Below are 18396 nucleotides of genomic sequence, written 5' to 3'. Positions count from 1 at the left end.
TCCTTCAGCATTATCCTGCTGAAAGAGGCCACTACCATTAGGGAATATTGTTACCATGAAAGGGTGTACTTGGACTGCAAGAATGTTTAGGTAGGTGGAACATGTCATAACATCCACATAAATGCCATGGACTACTATTGGTAGTATTAACCACTGCACACTGGGATCAAGACCTGCTATTTTGGAGATGCTCTGACCCAGTCGTGTAGCCATCACAATTTGGCCTTTGTCAAAGTCACTCAGATCCTTACACTTGCCCATTTTTTCCTGCTTCCAACACATCAACTTCAAGAACTGACTGTTCACTTGCTGCCTAATATATCCCACCCCTTGATAGATGCCACTGTAATGAGATATTCAATGTTATTCACATCACCTGTCATTGGTTTTAATGTTATGGCTGTTCGGTGTATAATTTACAGTATGTACACTACCCATCCACTTTATTAGGAACACCCATGCACCTGCTCATTTATGCAGTTATCCAATCAGCCAATCATGTGGCAGCAGCACACTGCATAAAATCATGCAGATACTCACTGAAACTGACAGTTGAAGACTACAAAAAGACCCGGTGATCCCCCTCCTCCCACCAGTCTTAAACTGTCCAGTTTGGAGGAGTCTATGCCTGTGGTAGCCTCAGGTTCTTGTTCTTGGCTGACAGGAGTGAAACCCAATGTGGTTTTCTGCTGCTGTAGCCCATGCAACTCAAGATTAGATGTTTTGTGCATGCAAAGATGCTTTTCTTCTCATCAGGGTTGTAAAGCATTATTATATGAGGTACTAGATCCTTCCTGGTAGCTCAAACTAACCTGGCCATTGTCCTCTGATCTCTCATATCAACAAGGTGTTTCAGCCTGCAGACCCTCTGCTCACAGGATGCTTTTTGATTTTCGCACCATTCTGTGTAAACTCGAGAGAATTTATGTTTGAAAATCCCAGAAGATTGGCAGTTTTTGGAATACTCAAACCAGCCCACCTGGTACCATCAACCACATCATGGTTAAAGTCACAGAGATCACATATTTTCCACATTCTGATGTTTGATGAATAAATGAATGAATAAATAAATAGAGACAAACCAAATCATGGTTTTATGTATTTTTTAATTAACATTTCTGCATGTGTAGGCAACACCATCATTTATAAAGGAGCAAGTTGCAAAAACAAACAAACAAAAACAATCACACTGATAGTCTGGAACTCCAATACTAAAGAGAAACCATCCATGCATGTAAGACCAAGGAAAGACAATGTACCACCTCACATAATAGCACTAATAAGATATTTGTTGTAAAATGTCCAATATTCTAATGAACTAAATGCACACTTAACAGAAAGCCTATTGCTAATGCAATTAAAGTGACAGTAATAAGTGGCGATGATTATCACCATATCTGCTTACGAGCCAGTCATTTCTTTAAAAGGTTCAGAGTTTGGCTTCTGTCTGATTCGAGAATTTGTCCATTTTCATACAGCAAACCACATTTTTTACTTTCTTCCACTCGTTTTAGTTGTAAAAATACAGTTCAGGATAAAAGGCACCAGTTTTTCTAACCGATTTTGTATTAAAAGACAGAACCAGTGTTCCAGTGTCGTCCTTCACTACTGACACCCATACAGGAAGGGGGGGGGGGGGACCCTCAACAAGGATCAAAGCTTCTCTAGCACCCTCAAAAGTGACTTGTGTTTTAAAAAATTTTTGTCAGACTGCAATTGTATATACAACCACTCAAACAAAGCTTTAAGAGTCATTCACTTCGGATAGATTAATAAGAGTTTGTTTGGTTTTTGAAAAATATATTTGTGTACTTTTGTGTACTGTTTCAAATGTAAAGCTGGATAAGAATGCCAGGCTAAAAATGTGTTTTGTAATAATGCACAACTTTCGCATGTGAAATGATGTCTTGTCATTCTCGTGAAAAATAAGGCGCTCTTATTAAAAAGGTCCCCAAAGAGAGTGTTCTTAAACAAGTGCAACTGCTGCAGCGAAGGAAACTGCCCATTTCACAGTGAAACACAAAGAGGATATAAAGCACTTGGTACAAATAAACATATGATATGAGAAAAACCTCATTGAGGTTAATCATCCAAAAACACTTTCAAAGGTTTGAAGTATTCTTCGAACCTGTTTAATTTGTTTTTAGCAAGAACTGCTCAGTGTATATATGTAAAAGCTAAAGATGTAAATCAGTTATACAGTCAATAACCACGCAAACAGCTTAAGACATTTGAAAATTAGAGTTTGCGTTACCTTAAAAATTTAAATTGAAAGAAACAAACCATTCGATATTCAGTAAAGCTATGGCAAAGGTTTTTTTTTTTTTTTTTTTTTTTTAAAATGTTGTTGTTTTTTCTAAACTACATGTGCATTGAATCAAAGGCAGACATCTACTGGTTATATGTTTATTCTCTTACCTTACAGAGCTAAGTTCACAGCTAAAATATGCTCTTTGCACTTTTGCTCGCAAAATATAGTTAGTAACAACAACCATTCAAACACTAGTAAAAACCCAAACCTACCTCTCTCTCTCTCATCTAGACTTCTCAGATTGTTCTTATGACAACAACTACTTTGTATAAACCGTACCATGTAAAGCAATCCTTTAGAAAAACACACAGTCTCAGTGTCACATAAGTAAGCTCAATAGAAAGTTGTTAACCACACAAAATGCTACAAATATCACTTCAAAAATGCTTGTGTAAAATTCTACAAGGAGTGCAATCTACAGCAGCTAACCGATCATGAAGAGATTAAACGATGCTTAATAAACTCTGCACAATAACTAGTTACGCAACTATTGTATTCTAAGCCGAAGACAGTGTGCAAAATCTACAATACAAAAAACGTTATTTGTTGCTTGAAAAGGTCTTCTTGAGAAATTCTCTCCAAATCGCATCATATGATAAAGAAGCACTGAATAACAGCACGCAAGTCCGGAGCTCGCTCAGCTGCTTTACTCACCAAATCAACCAATTTCAATCGCAAAACTATGCCACTGTCTCATCACTGTGTGGATATGTTTAAACGTGTAAAACGCTGTCTTTTGCCCACAAAAGCTCAACACCACCCAAGTGTACATATCCTTTCTCTCTTATTTTAACGCAGGCTGTGTCTCTCTCCCATGTCACGTTAGCACCAGCAACATTAAAGCCTTTATTTATGAGCACAAATGAAGAGCGACAGTAACTCATCTACATCAGAAGCCTGATAGTCATGGTGTCACATAGCAACATGGGAGAGATGGACCTGGCCAGCTTTCCATGGCACATGACATGTTCATCTGTATAAACTGTGCAAACTGCAACGTTTCACATAAAAAGAAGCAGGAGTAAAAGAGCTGAGAGCTGAAAGCATTAAGTGTAAGAAAGCCTGGTGTTAATTTGCCAACACGGCCATGAGGCAGCAATGCTGGGCAAAACAGATTGGGCTTCAGCTGTATAGCAGAATGGGGTCCTCCAGTTCATAGAATGGCGCCGAGCCGCTTTGACTCTCGCCCGAGTCTGAGTCATAGGACACATCAGGGAGCTCGGTGAAACTCCGCGCCAGCTGCTCGTCCTCAGAGTCGGAGCGTGCTGGCTGGTACGAGTCCCTGAATGCATCATCTTCCTCGAGTGTGCCGAAATCCTGCGGGATATACAGCATCTCAGGGTAGTTGTGACTCACTAGGTCGCTGCTGGTGGTGACGGAGACCTTGCGGAAGGCGAGCATGTGCATGTGGGAGAATTTGACGTATTTGTACCGCCTGAAACCTAGGGACTCGACGGCCACGCGCCAGCTGCGCATCATGAGTGCGTGGCGACCCTGATGTGACGAGTCGGGTGTGATGATTAGGAGAAGACCGTGCAGTGTGAGTAGCTCGTGGGCTTTCTTGCAGCACAGCCAGCGCTGGTATGGTGAGGGGAAGTAGGAGAGCAATAAGGAGAAAACCACCACGTGAAAGAGCTGCCCAGGCAGTGTCTCGATAGGGTCGTGCAGCTGGCGCAAGAATGCATTGAGTGCATCGCTCGCTAGCTGCAACGGCTGCTGGAGCTGCAGGTTCAGGAAGTCACACTTGTACACGCTCTGGAGACATAAAGAAAGCAGAAACACATTGGATAACTGCGTAGCGTAGTTATGACTATACGTAAATCATCTACAAGAAATGGGAAACTGCATTGTTCTCAGATTTTGGTTAGATGTAAAAATACTGAGTGTGCATACCTCAACTGCAGGCACTATGTCGATTCCTACTGTGAAGAACTCATCAAACTTCAAGAAGGGATTGAAACAACTACCCACGTCAAGTAGACGCAGCTTGTCGTTTCGGAAGCTTAAACTAAAAAAAAAAAGGGCATAAAAATAAAAAAGTTTGATTATCCCAACTTTTGCCATAATGCTGCAGTGATGGAGCAGAGCAGATGGTCACACTGACAGTCATGTACCTAAAATACTTGTGCACCTGCTGAAAATGAACAAACTATCAAGACCACATGAAACTATTTTGCCATCTTTCTCAAGTGCCTGTATGTTTATAGGTGTGGTAACATCAGATAGGAAGAAAAGGTAACTTGATGTGGCCAGCATTTTCAGTTTTGCAGTGAGGTACAAAACCTTTTTATGCCAACATAGGTCAAATGAAAAATTAGTTCTGCAGTGTACAGAAATTTCAACAGAAAATTCTCTAGAAATGTTTCTTTTTTGAGTGTAGTGTAAAAAACAAACAAAACAAAATCTAAATTCCATGAAAATTATACACATAAGCTACAAAATTTTTAAAAAATGGGTAAAAGGTTAACAGACTGATAATGATGTCACTTCCTGCAAAATCATCTTTCTCACACACATAATTCAAACTGGAACGGATGTACACATTTTATACATATAAATACATTTAAAGCATTTTCAACTATCATGCCAAACTCTTTATATTCATATATGATTCATATATTAGATGGCGTTTCCTGTTAGAAACAGGACTCATTAGAGATTTCAGCTAATATTTAGACAAAACGCTGCATGCTTTAAAGCTCTAATAGCTTTTCTGATACAATTCCTTATACAGAAACCCTGCTCCTGAGACCTGTACTGAGAAGCGTTATAGACCTGGGCTGAGATGAGTCTGGATTTAAAGGTGTCCCACTTGCAGCAGCAGCATGTTTCGCATCCTTCTCCAACATCTTCTTCATTCCACCATCCATAAAGTACTCCTGACAAACACTAAGAGAAGAAAACCCACAGCAGCCATAAGGTGGTGAACTTTAACGTCATGGTGTTTTATAATCTCTACAGCAGTGGGCGGTTTTATACAATCAGTCAGCATTTACTCTCACCTTTCAGTGCATGAAAACCCTCTGAGGATTAAATGTGTGTGCATACATCTTACATAAGTGAATCAGATCTGTTTGTGGACATTTGTCCCTCAACTTGTTCAAGCTAGCAATTTGTGCATGTCATACCTGCGGCACCACTCAATGCGTCCCTCGCCATCACATTTCTTGGCCCAGTGGTTGTCGGCGAGACTCTTCATGGCAAAGGCGTATTCGTTCAGTGTCTGCTCGTCCTCGCAGTGCTCACGCCAGATCTTATCAAAGTCACCCACTGCAGCCAAGGAAATGGAAGTGTGTGAAGTCACTCGATAATAATACCACCAAATGAGGATCAGCAGATAACTTGCTTAGAAGTCATGGGTAGGGTGTTATGGTATGACATTGTGTGATCGGACAATAACCTCACCGCTGACTGATTAAAATGCATTTCCAACTAATATCTTCAAACTTAAATGATCCAATCCAACTTCCTTATCCCAGCGGACTGAGACAAAAGTTTCCCAAGCCACTCCCTCTAGATTGCCTCTAAATCATACTACAGTAATCTCTGTTTCTTCCCGCAGGTGACACGGCTGTACTGAAAACCCTTCATCTGTGTAATCTGCCATTGCTGTAAACATGCTACATTGCATAAATAAGTAATACATTGCGTAAGATTTTGTAATGAAATTTTCCTTTAACTTTCACCACCAGCTATTTTGTGTTTAAATGGCCAGTTAATACTATGATATTTCTAGACTAGTTTATCGTGCTGTTAAAATTTCAAACCCTAACACTGCTAACACAGGAACATTAAACCAACTTTTCACCTGAAATTTTACGCAAGATTAAAAATCACTCAAATAGACCAAATGACAAAGACATGGATTCGCATGTAGGAGTGTGCAGAATATTTTTGGAGGGAAGGGTATTGCCTTCATTTATATAGCAAAGCTCTTATTGCTAAAAAAAAACCCCTGCCCTATATACATAGAAAGCCAGCATCCATGAAATCATTGCATACACTTGAGAATGTGTAGATAATGTGCCAGTTTCATGCAAACTCACTGGTTACAATATGAATTTTGTGAGCTTACATTACATTAAAGGTAATATTAATTTAATCACAATACTATAACATTGGGACAAGCAATTAGATAAAACAAGCCACAACAAAGTACAGCAAAGTTTTACCTACTCTTGCAACTGCAGCGTGATCCTTCTTAAACTTGAGCACAGCCGGTACCACACACGCTACGATCATGGTCTCAATGTCTCCATAATCATTAATACAACTCCCTACTATTTCTAAATGACAAATTATCCCATGCATGAACTTTATCAATAACTACACAACAAAAATAAGTCTTGGCACAAACTTTTACTCTCAACAATCCAAGCAGGGTTTGTGAGCACCCAAAAAAAAAAAAGCAGTGAGCTATCTCATGACCGAGTGGAAAATACAGGCCTCATCAGATATGAAGAAAATTTGATTGAAAAAACAAAAACAAATCAAGTGTACAGGGACAAACTGCGCTTCCCTCTTCAGTTTAAATATCACTTCAGAATGCTCAGCAGACTGGATCATGCTTTCCTGATTACCCATCTTGGGTCTGAATGGACTACTGTGTGCAGAGTTAAAGAGCTCAGCTCTTAGGCAATGAGCAAGAAGATTTGGAAATGTTCCATAAAGCTATGAGTTGCTGAAATGCAGGGTAGAAATGCAAAACAAGTCGGAGTGGAAATTCTTTTTTAGCAGCGTCTGCATTTTCCAAAAAAAAAAAAAAAAAAAAAAAAACACAAGCACTTCCAAGCAACTGGCCATGTCTGGTTTCATTACATCCTTAGTACGTTACTTCCTGATTTCAAGTCTTATATTATATTATATTATATTATATATATATATATATATATATATATATATATATATATATATATATATATATATATATATAAAAAAGTTGAGGCTGAAAACTAAAATACTGTTGGAAATCTGAAATACTGGATCAGTACAGAGTCAGAATTCATCTATTTTCCTATTCTCTACCCTTCATGTCCACTTTGTTCTACTGGGTGTCCAAAAAGTCTCCATACATAATGGAAATGTTAATTTTTTAGAAAATGTCTTCCAAAACATGGCAAGCACATCACATACGACACTGTTTCTAAACTGGGAGTCAAAGTTGAGAGAGAGACGACTCATGTAGAGTCAATCATGTAGAGGATGTTTTGTAGATAAAGTCACATTGAGCTAAAAAGTGTTAATTTCCCCTTTGTATGGAGACTTTTGGGACACCCTGTATAATGCCAACAATCTGTGCAGTATGGTTCCCCTGCAATAATTTATCATTACATGTTGTACCTTCATTATCATTGTCTAGTGTGCACAATTCTGCCCTCTGGCTTTAAGGTAAACTTTATACATGCTGCTGTAATACACCAATTTAATTACATAGGCATAGGCTATTCAATGCTCTTTATTCCAAATATACAGCACAACAAAAATGGTTCGACCCTAATGTGACCATGGAACACAAACTGTTTTAATTCCTGCTGCTATCACGTCTGTGATGTTTTATAACTTGACTGGTTACTTTGGGGATGTCAGGATGAGATACTGGCTGACACTGTATCGAAAATGTAAAAGTGAAAATGAAAATTAATTTTCATTCATCTTTAGTAAGTGTTTTCCTGTTCAGGGTGACGGTTAACCCGGAGCCTATCCTGGAATCACTGGGTCTATCCTAGAATGATTCAGGAACACACCCTGGGTGGGATGCCAGTCCATCACAGGGCACCATGCGTATACACTTTCCCCACCTTCGATTAGTCAATGTAGACAAGTCAAATCAGACCAGTCAATCCACCTTTTGGCATACTGTTGGCAAGTGGAAGGAACAAGCACATAAAATCCACACAGAAGCCTTGTTGCGGTGAGGAAGCAATCATATCCACTGGGATCACAGCATCCGGACCATGCAGTACCAAACTGGAACTAACTGGAAAGAGGAGCAAGTGCAGACAAAACTGATGCTAGCGACTGCTGTCAGAAAAACCCAAATAAGTCTCATGGTACAAAATGGATGCCACCAAGCCATTTCACTAGTATCCAGGGTGTCTGGCTCACCAATAACTTGGCGTGTAAGGTAGTGTAAAGCATGGCCACCACAGTAAAACATTGTTTATTATTATTATCATCATCATCATCATCATCCTCATCAAAAGTGCCATTACTAATGTCATATGATGTGCAACTGACATAGTAGATCTCATTGAGATAGTCCAGTTTGATTTATAACAAAACACCCACTACGACAGCTGAGTTTGAAAGTTCAGTACAAAGAGAACAAAGTTTGAAAGTTCATTTAATCACTGACCAATGGTGAGCTTTGTCTAACCATTCCAATCGAAATTAATTTCTTCAGTTCATTATTAGTCCCTGTTAGTGTACTTCATAAGTTGTAGACTAAGGCTGTGTTGCCCAAGACATTTTTTCTTGCAGCTTGCTAGATGACAAACTACAGAGTGTCATACATAGGGGAAATGAACACTTTTTAGCAAAATGTTTTCCAACATTTTTCATACTTTGTTTATATTATAAATATGTAATCAGAAAGCCTTTAAGAACGCCTTCGACGAAAGAAGAACGTACTGAAATCATTCTCATGGCTGGATCGGGAAGCTGCCACAAGGTTGCGATGGACTTTAACGGGAAACATGGCAAGCACATCACATACGACACTAACAAATTCAAAAAGACTGGAAATGTTGCAGCCCAAATGGAGGAGAAGTGTTGGAGACATCCACAAACATCCACTGATGAAGCCACAACCGATGTGGTGCTGGCAAACACAGTCCCCCACTATGTATAGCGACTGTTGGGACACATCCTGTATATGGCTCAGGTGTGTGCTTCTTATGTCCGATGGGATGCTATCAGGCCAAACACGGACAAGTGTAGCCATATAATGTCATTTTCTTTGGTTGTGGTTTAACATTTTGCTCCACCCTAAGCCGCCACCCAAATATTCATTAGGCCTAACGAGCCACCCCAGTGTAAGAGGTCTGGCCACGCCCCTACATGTTACACCTTCATATCCTGTACAACTTAAGGAATGTCGCCTGAATACAGCCTGGGACATGAACCAAACAGTAACTTATTCACCCATATAATGGTAATATATGTCAGTTTCAGAGGGAGCTGCCATGACTTGTTCCTACACAGTACAAAGGAGTGAATTAGTCCGAGTTGTGCTGAATTTGCAGTTCTGAAACTGTGCTTCAGTAGCTACGTGTTCAGATCTTTAGTTAGTCTGCACTTTAGTCATAAGAACTCAGTTTTTATGTAAAGTAAACTTACAGCGGTTATTTTATGCATTCAAACACTTTAAATGCCAATGGTTTGAATATAAAATGCGACACAGGCGTATAATAGGTAAAAACAGGAACCGGTCCTGCTGAGCTAGTTTTATGAGTCTAGCTGTGGAAATGAAGGTAACGTTAACGTCAGAAGCTAGCGAGCTAGCTAACACATTTTAAAATAAAATATATATGACAACAACCTGGCAACACAAACGCCAAACACAATATGGTAGGAATAGCATTACCTTACAGCATTTCAACCAAATTTTTATGGCTTCTGAGGATTTTATAATGAATAATCGAGTCAGATACTTGCTTACTCGGCTAGCTTAGCTTGACTGGCTAACCGCTTTACCTTCTATATATTTCCTCCGCAGTTTTCGGTGGACGCGTTTCACAACACCGGACAGCTTCTCCTGCTCGTCCCGCTCACACAGCGCGTCTCTCCGGCCGGCGGAGTGGAACATGCCGGGCTCGGGCTCTGTACGGACACTGGGCTGGAGCTCCATGGCACTGACGCTGTAGTGGCCGTGCTGCTGCAGCTCGCGCACCACCGGGATCCGTGAGTGACGCACGCGAGCTCAGACGATGCCGTACCACCTTTACGCGCGTGCACGGCTGCGCGGGGGCGCGCTTTGCCTTCTCTCATGGTCTGTCAAAACATGTCGCGTTAGCTGAAACACGGTGGTATTTCACTTTACGTGTGAAATGCGTTAACCCAGAATGCATTTTAAGTCTCTGCAGCAGACTTTAAAGACTAGAAAACAGAATACAATGAGCACTTTTGTTATTTTAGAGTAAAAGGTTGTCATGTTCGTCATTCAGAAGGCGATAATCTGAACCGCTCTGTTGCAGCTGTCCTGAAGGTCACAAACGTACACTATTAGCTGACATCACTCAAGCACATTCTGTGTTACATTAGTTCTCTAGATGTGGGCTGTTCTAAAACTATTTCTTTATTCAGTATTTAAAAAGGATGACTTTCTGTTTATTAAGGCTATCTGGGTCATTTAAAGGCTTCAAATCACATGTGTATAGCCGACAGATACACTTTTGCACAAGCATCACAATATCCATCTCCGCATTTTAATAAAAGGTCAGTGCAGCTGTGCTGCACTATTACTGGAGAGCTTATTATTAACTTGGATATTGCAGGATCACGAGTCATCCTCAGCAGGATACAAGTACTATACACAGAGACACAGGAAAAATATTTTCAGCAACATATATTCTTGCCTCATTTCTGATTTTGGGGGTTTAAGCAAACCTTTAAACTACATGTGGTAGTTATTTGAATTTATTAAACGGGTAAACACACATTTATATTAAATACATCAGTGTTTGTACTGATACACAGTCAATGACCAGAATCACCCTGCGAAAGTGTGGAGATTTAATAACTCGTCACTAAGAATGAGTGTTATAAGTTAACACAAACAGGTTTAACATACACATTATGCTCAAGGATGGCTGTAACACCATCAAAAAACATAATTCCCAATTAGCAAACAAGCTGCATATACAAATTTGTTTTAAATTGTTGTACTGAAAGAGACCTTAGAGTCAATGTACACTAACAAACAATAGAGATGAAATACAGATAATGGCCCACAATTGGAAAAAATATAATTTACGAACCAGTAATAGTCTTTTTTTTTTTTTTTTGTCTTGTTGGGTCAAGTGCCTTTTAAAGGTTCTCCCTGCACTTGAAAGTATAGCCAATGCAAGGCAAGAAGGTAGAGCCCAAAACATGCAATGAAATCACAAATGTATGCAGTTATTAAAAAAACAACAAACAAAAGGGTGTACACAATCAGTTTTGGCATATTATCAGAGGAGAAGAACTCTCTCCACCATAACAAATTCGGCTCAATGACTTCCTCCTCTTCGTCCAAAGGAGGTAAAGTGGTTCTCTCTGGTTCTATAATTTCCTCATTTGTCAGGTCATCTAGCAAAGCATTTGGCTGGTCATCATCCATAAATTCTGAAATTGAAGGCATGGGTGATGGTATTGTCAGTGTTCTGCTTATGGAGTGCCTCTTTCCCATAGATATGCCATCTTTAAGTCCTGACTGTTGTGTGTTCTTCAGTCTGAGGAGATACAGCTCCATTTCATCATCTGTTAGAGATTCTGTTGAAGCGCTGTCATCCATGTTCTCGTTTAAGCAGTCCCTCTCTTGCTTCTCCAGTACTGCATCAACCTCACCAATAGCATCTACTGCCACATGCTCTTTGTCAGTTTGGCGACACACGTCTTCCTCTCGGTCAACGAATTCTGAATTGTTTTCTACTTTTTCAACTCGATCATTGTTTTGTGCCAGAGCTTGCTGTGATGAATCGGTTCCACAGTAAATCTCTACTTCTTCACCAATGGAGTGCATTTCACTTACTGGTTCCTCAGACATCTGTTCCAAGCCTATGTTTTGCTGCTTCTGCCCCACATGTAAGTGACCCTCTCTAATTAAAGAGTCTATATTAAGGATGCTTTGTGGCGTAGCCATAGATGTTACTCCACTGACCTTCTCCTGCTCCTCAATCTCTACTTCAAGATCTTTTCCATCCTCCCATTCCACTCCATTTCTTCTTGGCTCTGCATCTTTTCCCACACCATCCTTCTTTACATCTTCTTCATCATCCTCTGTGTAGTATGACTCATCTTTAAATTTGCCATTACCTAATTCTACTTTTTCATCACTTTCTTGTTCTTCTTTTTCTATTTGATCTACTTGTTTGTCTTCATGTTGTTCCTCTGCTTTCTTTTCTACTTGCTTTTTTACTTCCCATATTTCCTTTACTTCCTCTGATTGATTTTCTGCCATTCCTGTTAATTGGCGTTCTTCATTTTTATCAGGAATCTTTACCTGGTCATTTTCTTTAACCTCTTCTTCTTCTTGTGAGGCATTTATAGAATTGTCTCTAATATTAGACATTGCCATTTCTTTAACCAAAAGTTCATCGGAATCCGAATCTTTATTTTCAGTGATTTGGATGACATCTATAAGGTTTGGTGAGAGCCTATCTATAGCTGTCTCCTCTAGGCTCATATGTAATATTTCTGTCTGAATAGTTTTAGTGTCATTTTCCATTTCTTCCCAACTATCAACACCATCAGTTCTATCACTTGGATTTGATTCTGGCTCAGATCCAACACGATGAGAACTATCCCTATGTTGACACATGTTGGCTGTTGTCTGGATCAGATTTGTGTCGTCTGTAGTTTGGAGTTGAGGAACTGTACCTCCAGTTGCCTCTAGGCTTTGAGTAAATAAAATGGTGGCTGGAATTTGGGATTGGATGGTCGCTTGTGTCAGATCCTGAAAGGGAGATGAAGCTTCACTTTGGATAATTTTAGGTGTGACATTTGATGAGATGTCAGAATGGAACAAAGTAGAGTGAGGCATGGGAGTGTAGCTTTCCTCCAGGCATTTGATGCAAGTATTTATGGTTTGCTCTGATGTTTGGGCTTCCTTTTCCTGCATTTTATTGATCCCATCGCTAGTTTGAGTTTCAAAAGATATCTGGGTGTCTGATCTGTCCTCAGATTGTGGATTTTCAGAAATTATAGCTGGTGAGGGCTTGGCATCTGTTATGTTTACTTCAGACCATGTGGGTGAAACGGTACTATCTATACATATCAGCTCTTGCTGTAAGATGTTTAATGAATATCCACTATAGGGAGGCTTGTTGTCTAGTGAATATTCTGTTTCGTCCGAATGTCCACTTTGTAAAATAATCCTTTCTGGTGTTTGTTCTGTCTGATCAATTGTGGGTTCTTTCCAGGATGAATGTTGTTTCTCTATGGGTATAACTGGTTGTGCTGTTTTTGATTCTGAAATATTAGCATCCAACAGATTGTCTGTAATATCTGGTAAAGCACTGTCCTGTGAAGCAATCTCTGCAACAAGTTTTGTTTTCACATTCGGAACAGATAAAGCATTTTCAGTAGCACTCTTTGTGTTATGTAAATATTCTGGAAATGTTTCGTTGCAGGCCCCATGATAATCATCATTGTTCACATGTTTTGCTGATATTTCTGGATTTGACCTTGTCTCTACACTTGGGTACGTGACTATTCTCAGACTCCCATCGTCCTGTTTCTCAGCTGACTCGTCAGCCTTGGATATCCTGTTCCTAAGCCCTCTTCTGTCATTTTCCATTTTTTCAAAAACTTGATGATAAAGTGGAGCCACTATTGTCTCAAATGTGTAGTGATGACCGAACGACTGAGTGCCTTGGTTATTCTCTAATATTGTATTGTCCACATGATTTGTTTTGCCTACATTGCCATAAGTGTCTGGAGTGCTCCCCATCTTTTCCATAGCACATTTTTCAAAGCATACCCATGCCTTTTCAACAGATTTACCAATAGATTTTTCTGAAGTTTGGCACTTAAGTGAAACACTTTGACTGGTAACTGTTTCTTTATCTTGGCTGCTCTCCAACAGCTGTGAGTCTACCACAGAGTTATGACTGTTTACAGAGTCCAAGGGGGGTTGCCTAGTCTGGGATTTGGAAGTGATTAGTTCAGGGTGTATTACTGAAATATTGTCCCTTTCCTGTGTTTGACTTTGTGTAGCAGGAACCTGGTTCCTGTCAACATCCATAGAAACTGCAATGAATTTCTGTCCTTCAGTTTTTCTAGGCTCAGCCAGCAAAGAGGTGACATTTGTTTGTGGTGTTGACAGGTTTAATGGTGCCTCATCTATTGCTGGAACAGGGACATCCACTTCATCAGTGTCATTCTCAGTCTGTTGGAGGTCTTTTTCATCTCTTTGTGCAAAGTACTGCTGTAGTTTTGCCATCCGTGCAGCTTTTCGTCTGCTTTTCCTACTGCACTTTATGCTGTTTTCTTCCTGCTAATATAGGAAGAATGTTATTTTTTTTAAAATGTTTTTAGCAGCATGCATGATATTTTACTATATTTACTCTGTATGTGATTTTTCATCTATATTTGAACATCTTTACAGTCATTCTAGAGCAGGGTCAGCAACTGGTGAACTGGATGCAAACCCAGCAAAGTATACTGAACTTAATACTTGAAAAATACTGTAGCAGAACCAACAATCATTAAAAAAAAAATTCCATAGTTTAGCGACTCTAGCTTTTTTGAGTCCAACCACTCTAGCAAATTCTATGTTATGACTTATCCAATTGTCACATGCATTTATGTAAATTATTTAGCTGAAGGAAATTCATTGTACTAGAGATGTATGAGGGCTAGAGACATCAGGTCATCAGGTGAAGAGTTGTTTGTTTGTTTGTTTGTTTGTTTGTTTTTAAATACATTTTTTATTTTATTTATCATTTGTGGTCTGATTAGCAAAGTGATGGAATGGCTTGTTTAAAAAAAAATTATGCACAATGAAATGTAGTTGTTTATTCTCCCTGCGTCACATTCAAAACAGACATCTCAGAGTCCATGGCATTAATCTAACCTGGCAACATGATGCACTAGTGCAACACAAAACATAACCACTTCGAACAGCCATTAGCAAACAATTAATGGTTAAGAATTAAAAGGGAACTGTTGTGACCATTCCACTCATGTTAGTTACTTATCCAGGCTTTTGTAAGCAAGGAATTTAATGTAACTGGACCTTTAGACATTTTAGTTGAATCCCCCTGCACTAGAGCTTAAACAGATGTCCTCAAAGTCCAGTAAGGAGAGCAATGTGACGTTAGTTGTTTCTGTGGTTCTCATGTGTCTTGTTTAGGCCCATGGTACAGTTAATGCTTGCAAAGGTTTAACCTCAGCAGTCACATGATATTCTCTCAGAAAAAGGTCAGCCTATGTGACAGTATGACAACACTCCCATTTCTCATGGACTAGCATTTGTAAAAGGCTGTTACAGTCACTGTTTATTTTTGGTGCCAAATGCATTGGTATATACACTGGTTAATACAGTCCCCTCTGAAACTACAGGAACAGCAAGGCCAATTCAGTTGTTTGTGCTATACACCAAAGACATTTGGGTTTGAAATCAAAAGATGGAGATTAGACGAGAGTTTAGTATTTCAACTCTTATTTGCTGGTATTTACATCTAGATTTGCTAAACAACATAAAACATAGAACCTTTTGTAACAGACCACCCAATTTTTAGGTGAGCAAAAGTATAGGAGCAGATAAGTTCCAGTAAATTACAGTTGCATATCCCTTGCTTGCAATAACTGCATCAAGCCTGCGACTCACTGACATCAAATTGTTGGTTTCTTTATTTGTGATGCTTTTCCAGGCTTTTACCGCAGATTGTTTTGGGGGTTTTTCCCTTCAGTCTCCTCTTCAGGAGGTGAAATGCTGCTCAATTGGGTTAAGGTCTGGTGATTAACTTGGCCGGTCTAAAACCTTCCACTTTTCCCCCCTGATAAATTCTTGTGTTGAGTTGGCAATGTGTTTGGATCATTGTCTTGCTGTGTGATAAAGTTCCTACCAGTTAATTTTGATGCATTTCTCTGTAAATTGGCAGACAAAATGTTCCTGTAAACTTCTGAATTCATTCTGCTGCTACCATCATGAGGTACATCATCAGTAAAGATTAGTGAGCCCCTTCCAGAAGCAGCCATGCAAGCCCAAGCCATGATACTACACTTTGGCCTTTCCATCACTTTGGTAGTTTAACTTTGGTTAATCTTGGTTTGTGCAATGGCTCTGATAGATTTTCCCTATTTTCACAGCTTTAAAATGGCTTTCTTTTCTCTCATAGACAGTTCTCTGGTCTTCATGTTGGTTTATCATTTCTAACAACAAATGCAGTCTTCACAGGCGAAACCTGGGGCTCAAACCAAGAGGAGTCATTCAAAGCTATTAATTCTTTAAACAATCAATTTAACAGGGCACACCCGGGCAGCAAGAAACACCTATCAGTCACAATATTTTTTGATCACTTGAGAAAATGGGTGGGTTCAAACAAAAGGTGCCCAGCAAGTTGTTTAACACATCTAGATGTGAATATGAGGAAATGAAAGCTGAAAATCTGTCATCTCATATTCATCTTGTTTTCAAACCCAAATGTCTTCAATGTATAGTGAAAACAATATAATTGGCCTTGCTGTTCTTTTTGAGTGTACTGCATATCTGAACATACCTTTAGTTTCATGTGTTCCTCCTGTGTTTTTTCTTCTTTGACGCCTGTAGGTTCAGCACCAGCAGCTATTCCACAATTAAGGATTATTTCTAATAGGAGATATACCACCATCATGTATCCACATCAAACAGTATAAATGTTCAGCAAACATCTGAAGGAAAATATTACCTGGAATTTCCTCTGCATTTGAGGTAGTGCTGGTCATTGAGGAATGTCTGAATAAAAAGTGAATGTTCAAATAAATAAGCACCGAATAATTCATACAAATTCACAACGAAGATAGTAGTATGTGTAGTACCTAATATAATATATTATATATAATAATATTCCATAGTAACACATTTTTTGAATAAGAAGCAAATTACAAAATACTGTCTAAAGCCTTACTTATATCACAACAAATCCATGTCAAGATTAAATCCTATTTCTATATTACACATTCCTTTTGAATAGACAAACAAATGAATTGTAAGTAAGGTTCTTAATAATTAAATTAATTGTTCATTTTTGTAACCAGATTTTGACCTGCTCACCTGGTTGGTTTCAGACAGCTTTTTTTAAATTTCTCATTTTCGTCTTGCTCTTTTGCCTTTTCATGACAGAACAGAACATAATTCTGTCCACTGTTGTTAGCCCAGAAAGTTCCAAAAGGTGTTTCATATCGAATGCAAAAGTCCACTCTGGCTCCTTCCTCCCCAAACGGTGGCACCAGCGTTAGCTTGAAAGCGAAACAATCCGTAAGCCCTTGGCTTGACTCAGGCACGTACTCTGCCAGCAGGTCAAAATGGCTGCTCCAACAGTCCAAGGAAGTGCGGATGTACACCAGCTTATCAAAACACAAGTTCATAACACGAACAGTCCCTTTCAGTGTGGTTGTTCCGGGGAGAAGCTCTAGACTCTCCAGATCCACCTTCTGTTCTTGGACCCTATAGAGCAGTTCCTCCAGTGTCTGTGGAAGAGTAAAGAGAAGTTTCAGAAAGCACTCCTTCACATCCTTAAGATCAACCTCCAGCGTGTCTGCGGGATCACACTTTGACCAGGCATCAAACTGCTTTACCGAGACCAAACTGAAGCCAAAAGTATCCGCAAAAGACACTCTCCGGGAGCTGGAAGGTGGAGGCTGGGAGTCATCATCAGAGCAGGACAATGAGCTTCGACGCCTTGGAGTAGGTGATGATTTGGGTTTGATGCCCCCGATTCCCAGGAGATCATCATCGCTGTCCCAAGGGCAAGGCTCTGGCAGACCCAGCAAGTTGGAGCTGCCTATATTGAGCTCCTGCAGCTCTCCCACCACCGGCTCCATCAGACTGTGCGGACTGACTGTGGCAGAATGAGAGTTCCTTAACCAGCTGGCCAACAGCGAATAAGCAACATGCTTGGACTGAACAGATGGAATCAAGTTACTTTTGACATTGCAGCAAGAAACAGACACTATAAATAGACCTCAAAAAGTACTTCAGCTATGCGGCTAAGGCTCAGGGGGAATGTTGTAAATACAACCTCCCAAATATATTGTTCACAGTGTCACAGAAGCTAAAATTCGCTTGAAAGGCTCCATTTCCAATTATAACAAGGTCGTTGCTTTTTATTTGCCTTATAGAGAGTAAATTTGGTTTATTATTTAGTGAACTTTAGTGAATTAGTGTCAGTTTTCAGAGGTGG

General features: G+C 39.6%; 2 protein-coding genes across 3 annotated transcripts; both read right to left on the bottom strand.

Annotated features, from left to right (window-relative positions):
• Positions 1 to 1086: 1086 nt before the first annotated feature.
• bmt2 (base methyltransferase of 25S rRNA 2 homolog) lies at positions 1087 to 10271 on the bottom strand. 2 transcript variants are annotated; one of them, XM_053631229.1, is made up of 5 exons: positions 10007 to 10271; positions 5440 to 5581; positions 5087 to 5200; positions 4205 to 4319; positions 1087 to 4066 (listed from the first exon to the last, which is right to left on the bottom strand). In XM_053631229.1, exons 1-5 carry the CDS (start codon positions 10158 to 10160, stop codon positions 3434 to 3436), a joined length of 1158 nt encoding a protein of 385 aa, XP_053487204.1. In that variant the 5' UTR covers positions 10161 to 10271; the 3' UTR covers positions 1087 to 3433. The 2 variants fall into 2 exon arrangements, with proteins under 2 accessions (XP_053487204.1, XP_053487205.1); XM_053631230.1 differs by lacking the exon at positions 10007 to 10271 and adding an exon at positions 6488 to 7074.
• Positions 10272 to 10312: 41 nt separating this feature from the next.
• On the bottom strand, positions 10313 to 18037 carry ppp1r3ab (protein phosphatase 1, regulatory subunit 3Ab). Its single transcript, XM_053630685.1, has 4 exons — positions 17268 to 18037; positions 16903 to 16949; positions 16735 to 16823; positions 10313 to 14504 (listed from the first exon to the last, which is right to left on the bottom strand). The coding sequence occupies exons 1-4, from the start codon at positions 18035 to 18037 to the stop codon at positions 11328 to 11330; spliced, it is 4083 nt and encodes a 1360-aa protein (XP_053486660.1). The 3' UTR covers positions 10313 to 11327.
• Positions 18038 to 18396: the final 359 nt, after the last annotated feature.

Source organism: Ictalurus furcatus, chromosome 8 (assembly GCF_023375685.1).
Source record: "Ictalurus furcatus strain D&B chromosome 8, Billie_1.0, whole genome shotgun sequence".
Lineage (NCBI taxonomy): Eukaryota > Metazoa > Chordata > Actinopteri > Siluriformes > Ictaluridae > Ictalurus > Ictalurus furcatus.
The sequence above is the reverse complement of the archived record's forward strand: the minus strand, read 5'-3'. Positions and strand labels throughout refer to the sequence as shown.

Excerpts from the sequence above, each read along its gene's own strand:
- bmt2 (XM_053631229.1), bottom strand. The coding sequence starts at position 10,160 with ATGGAGCTCCAGCCCAGTGTCCGTACAGAGCCCGAGCCCGGCATGTTC. Across the intron at positions 5,201-5,439 it reads CGCATTGAGTGGTGCCGCAG|TGTTTGTCAGGAGTACTTTA; the intron begins GTATGACATGCA and ends TTCTTCTCTTAG. Across the intron at positions 4,320-5,086 it reads CCAGACTCATCTCAGCCCAG|TTTAAGCTTCCGAAACGACA; the intron begins GTCTATAACGCT and ends TTTTTTTTTTAG.
- ppp1r3ab (XM_053630685.1), bottom strand. The coding sequence starts at position 18,037 with ATGGAGCCGGTGGTGGGAGAGCTGCAGGAGCTCAATATAGGCAGCTCC. Across the intron at positions 16,950-17,267 it reads AGCTGTCTGAAACCAACCAG|ACATTCCTCAATGACCAGCA; the intron begins GTGAGCAGGTCA and ends CTTTTTATTCAG. Across the intron at positions 14,505-16,734 it reads AGGAACACATGAAACTAAAG|GAAGAAAACAGCATAAAGTG; the intron begins GTATGTTCAGAT and ends CTATATTAGCAG.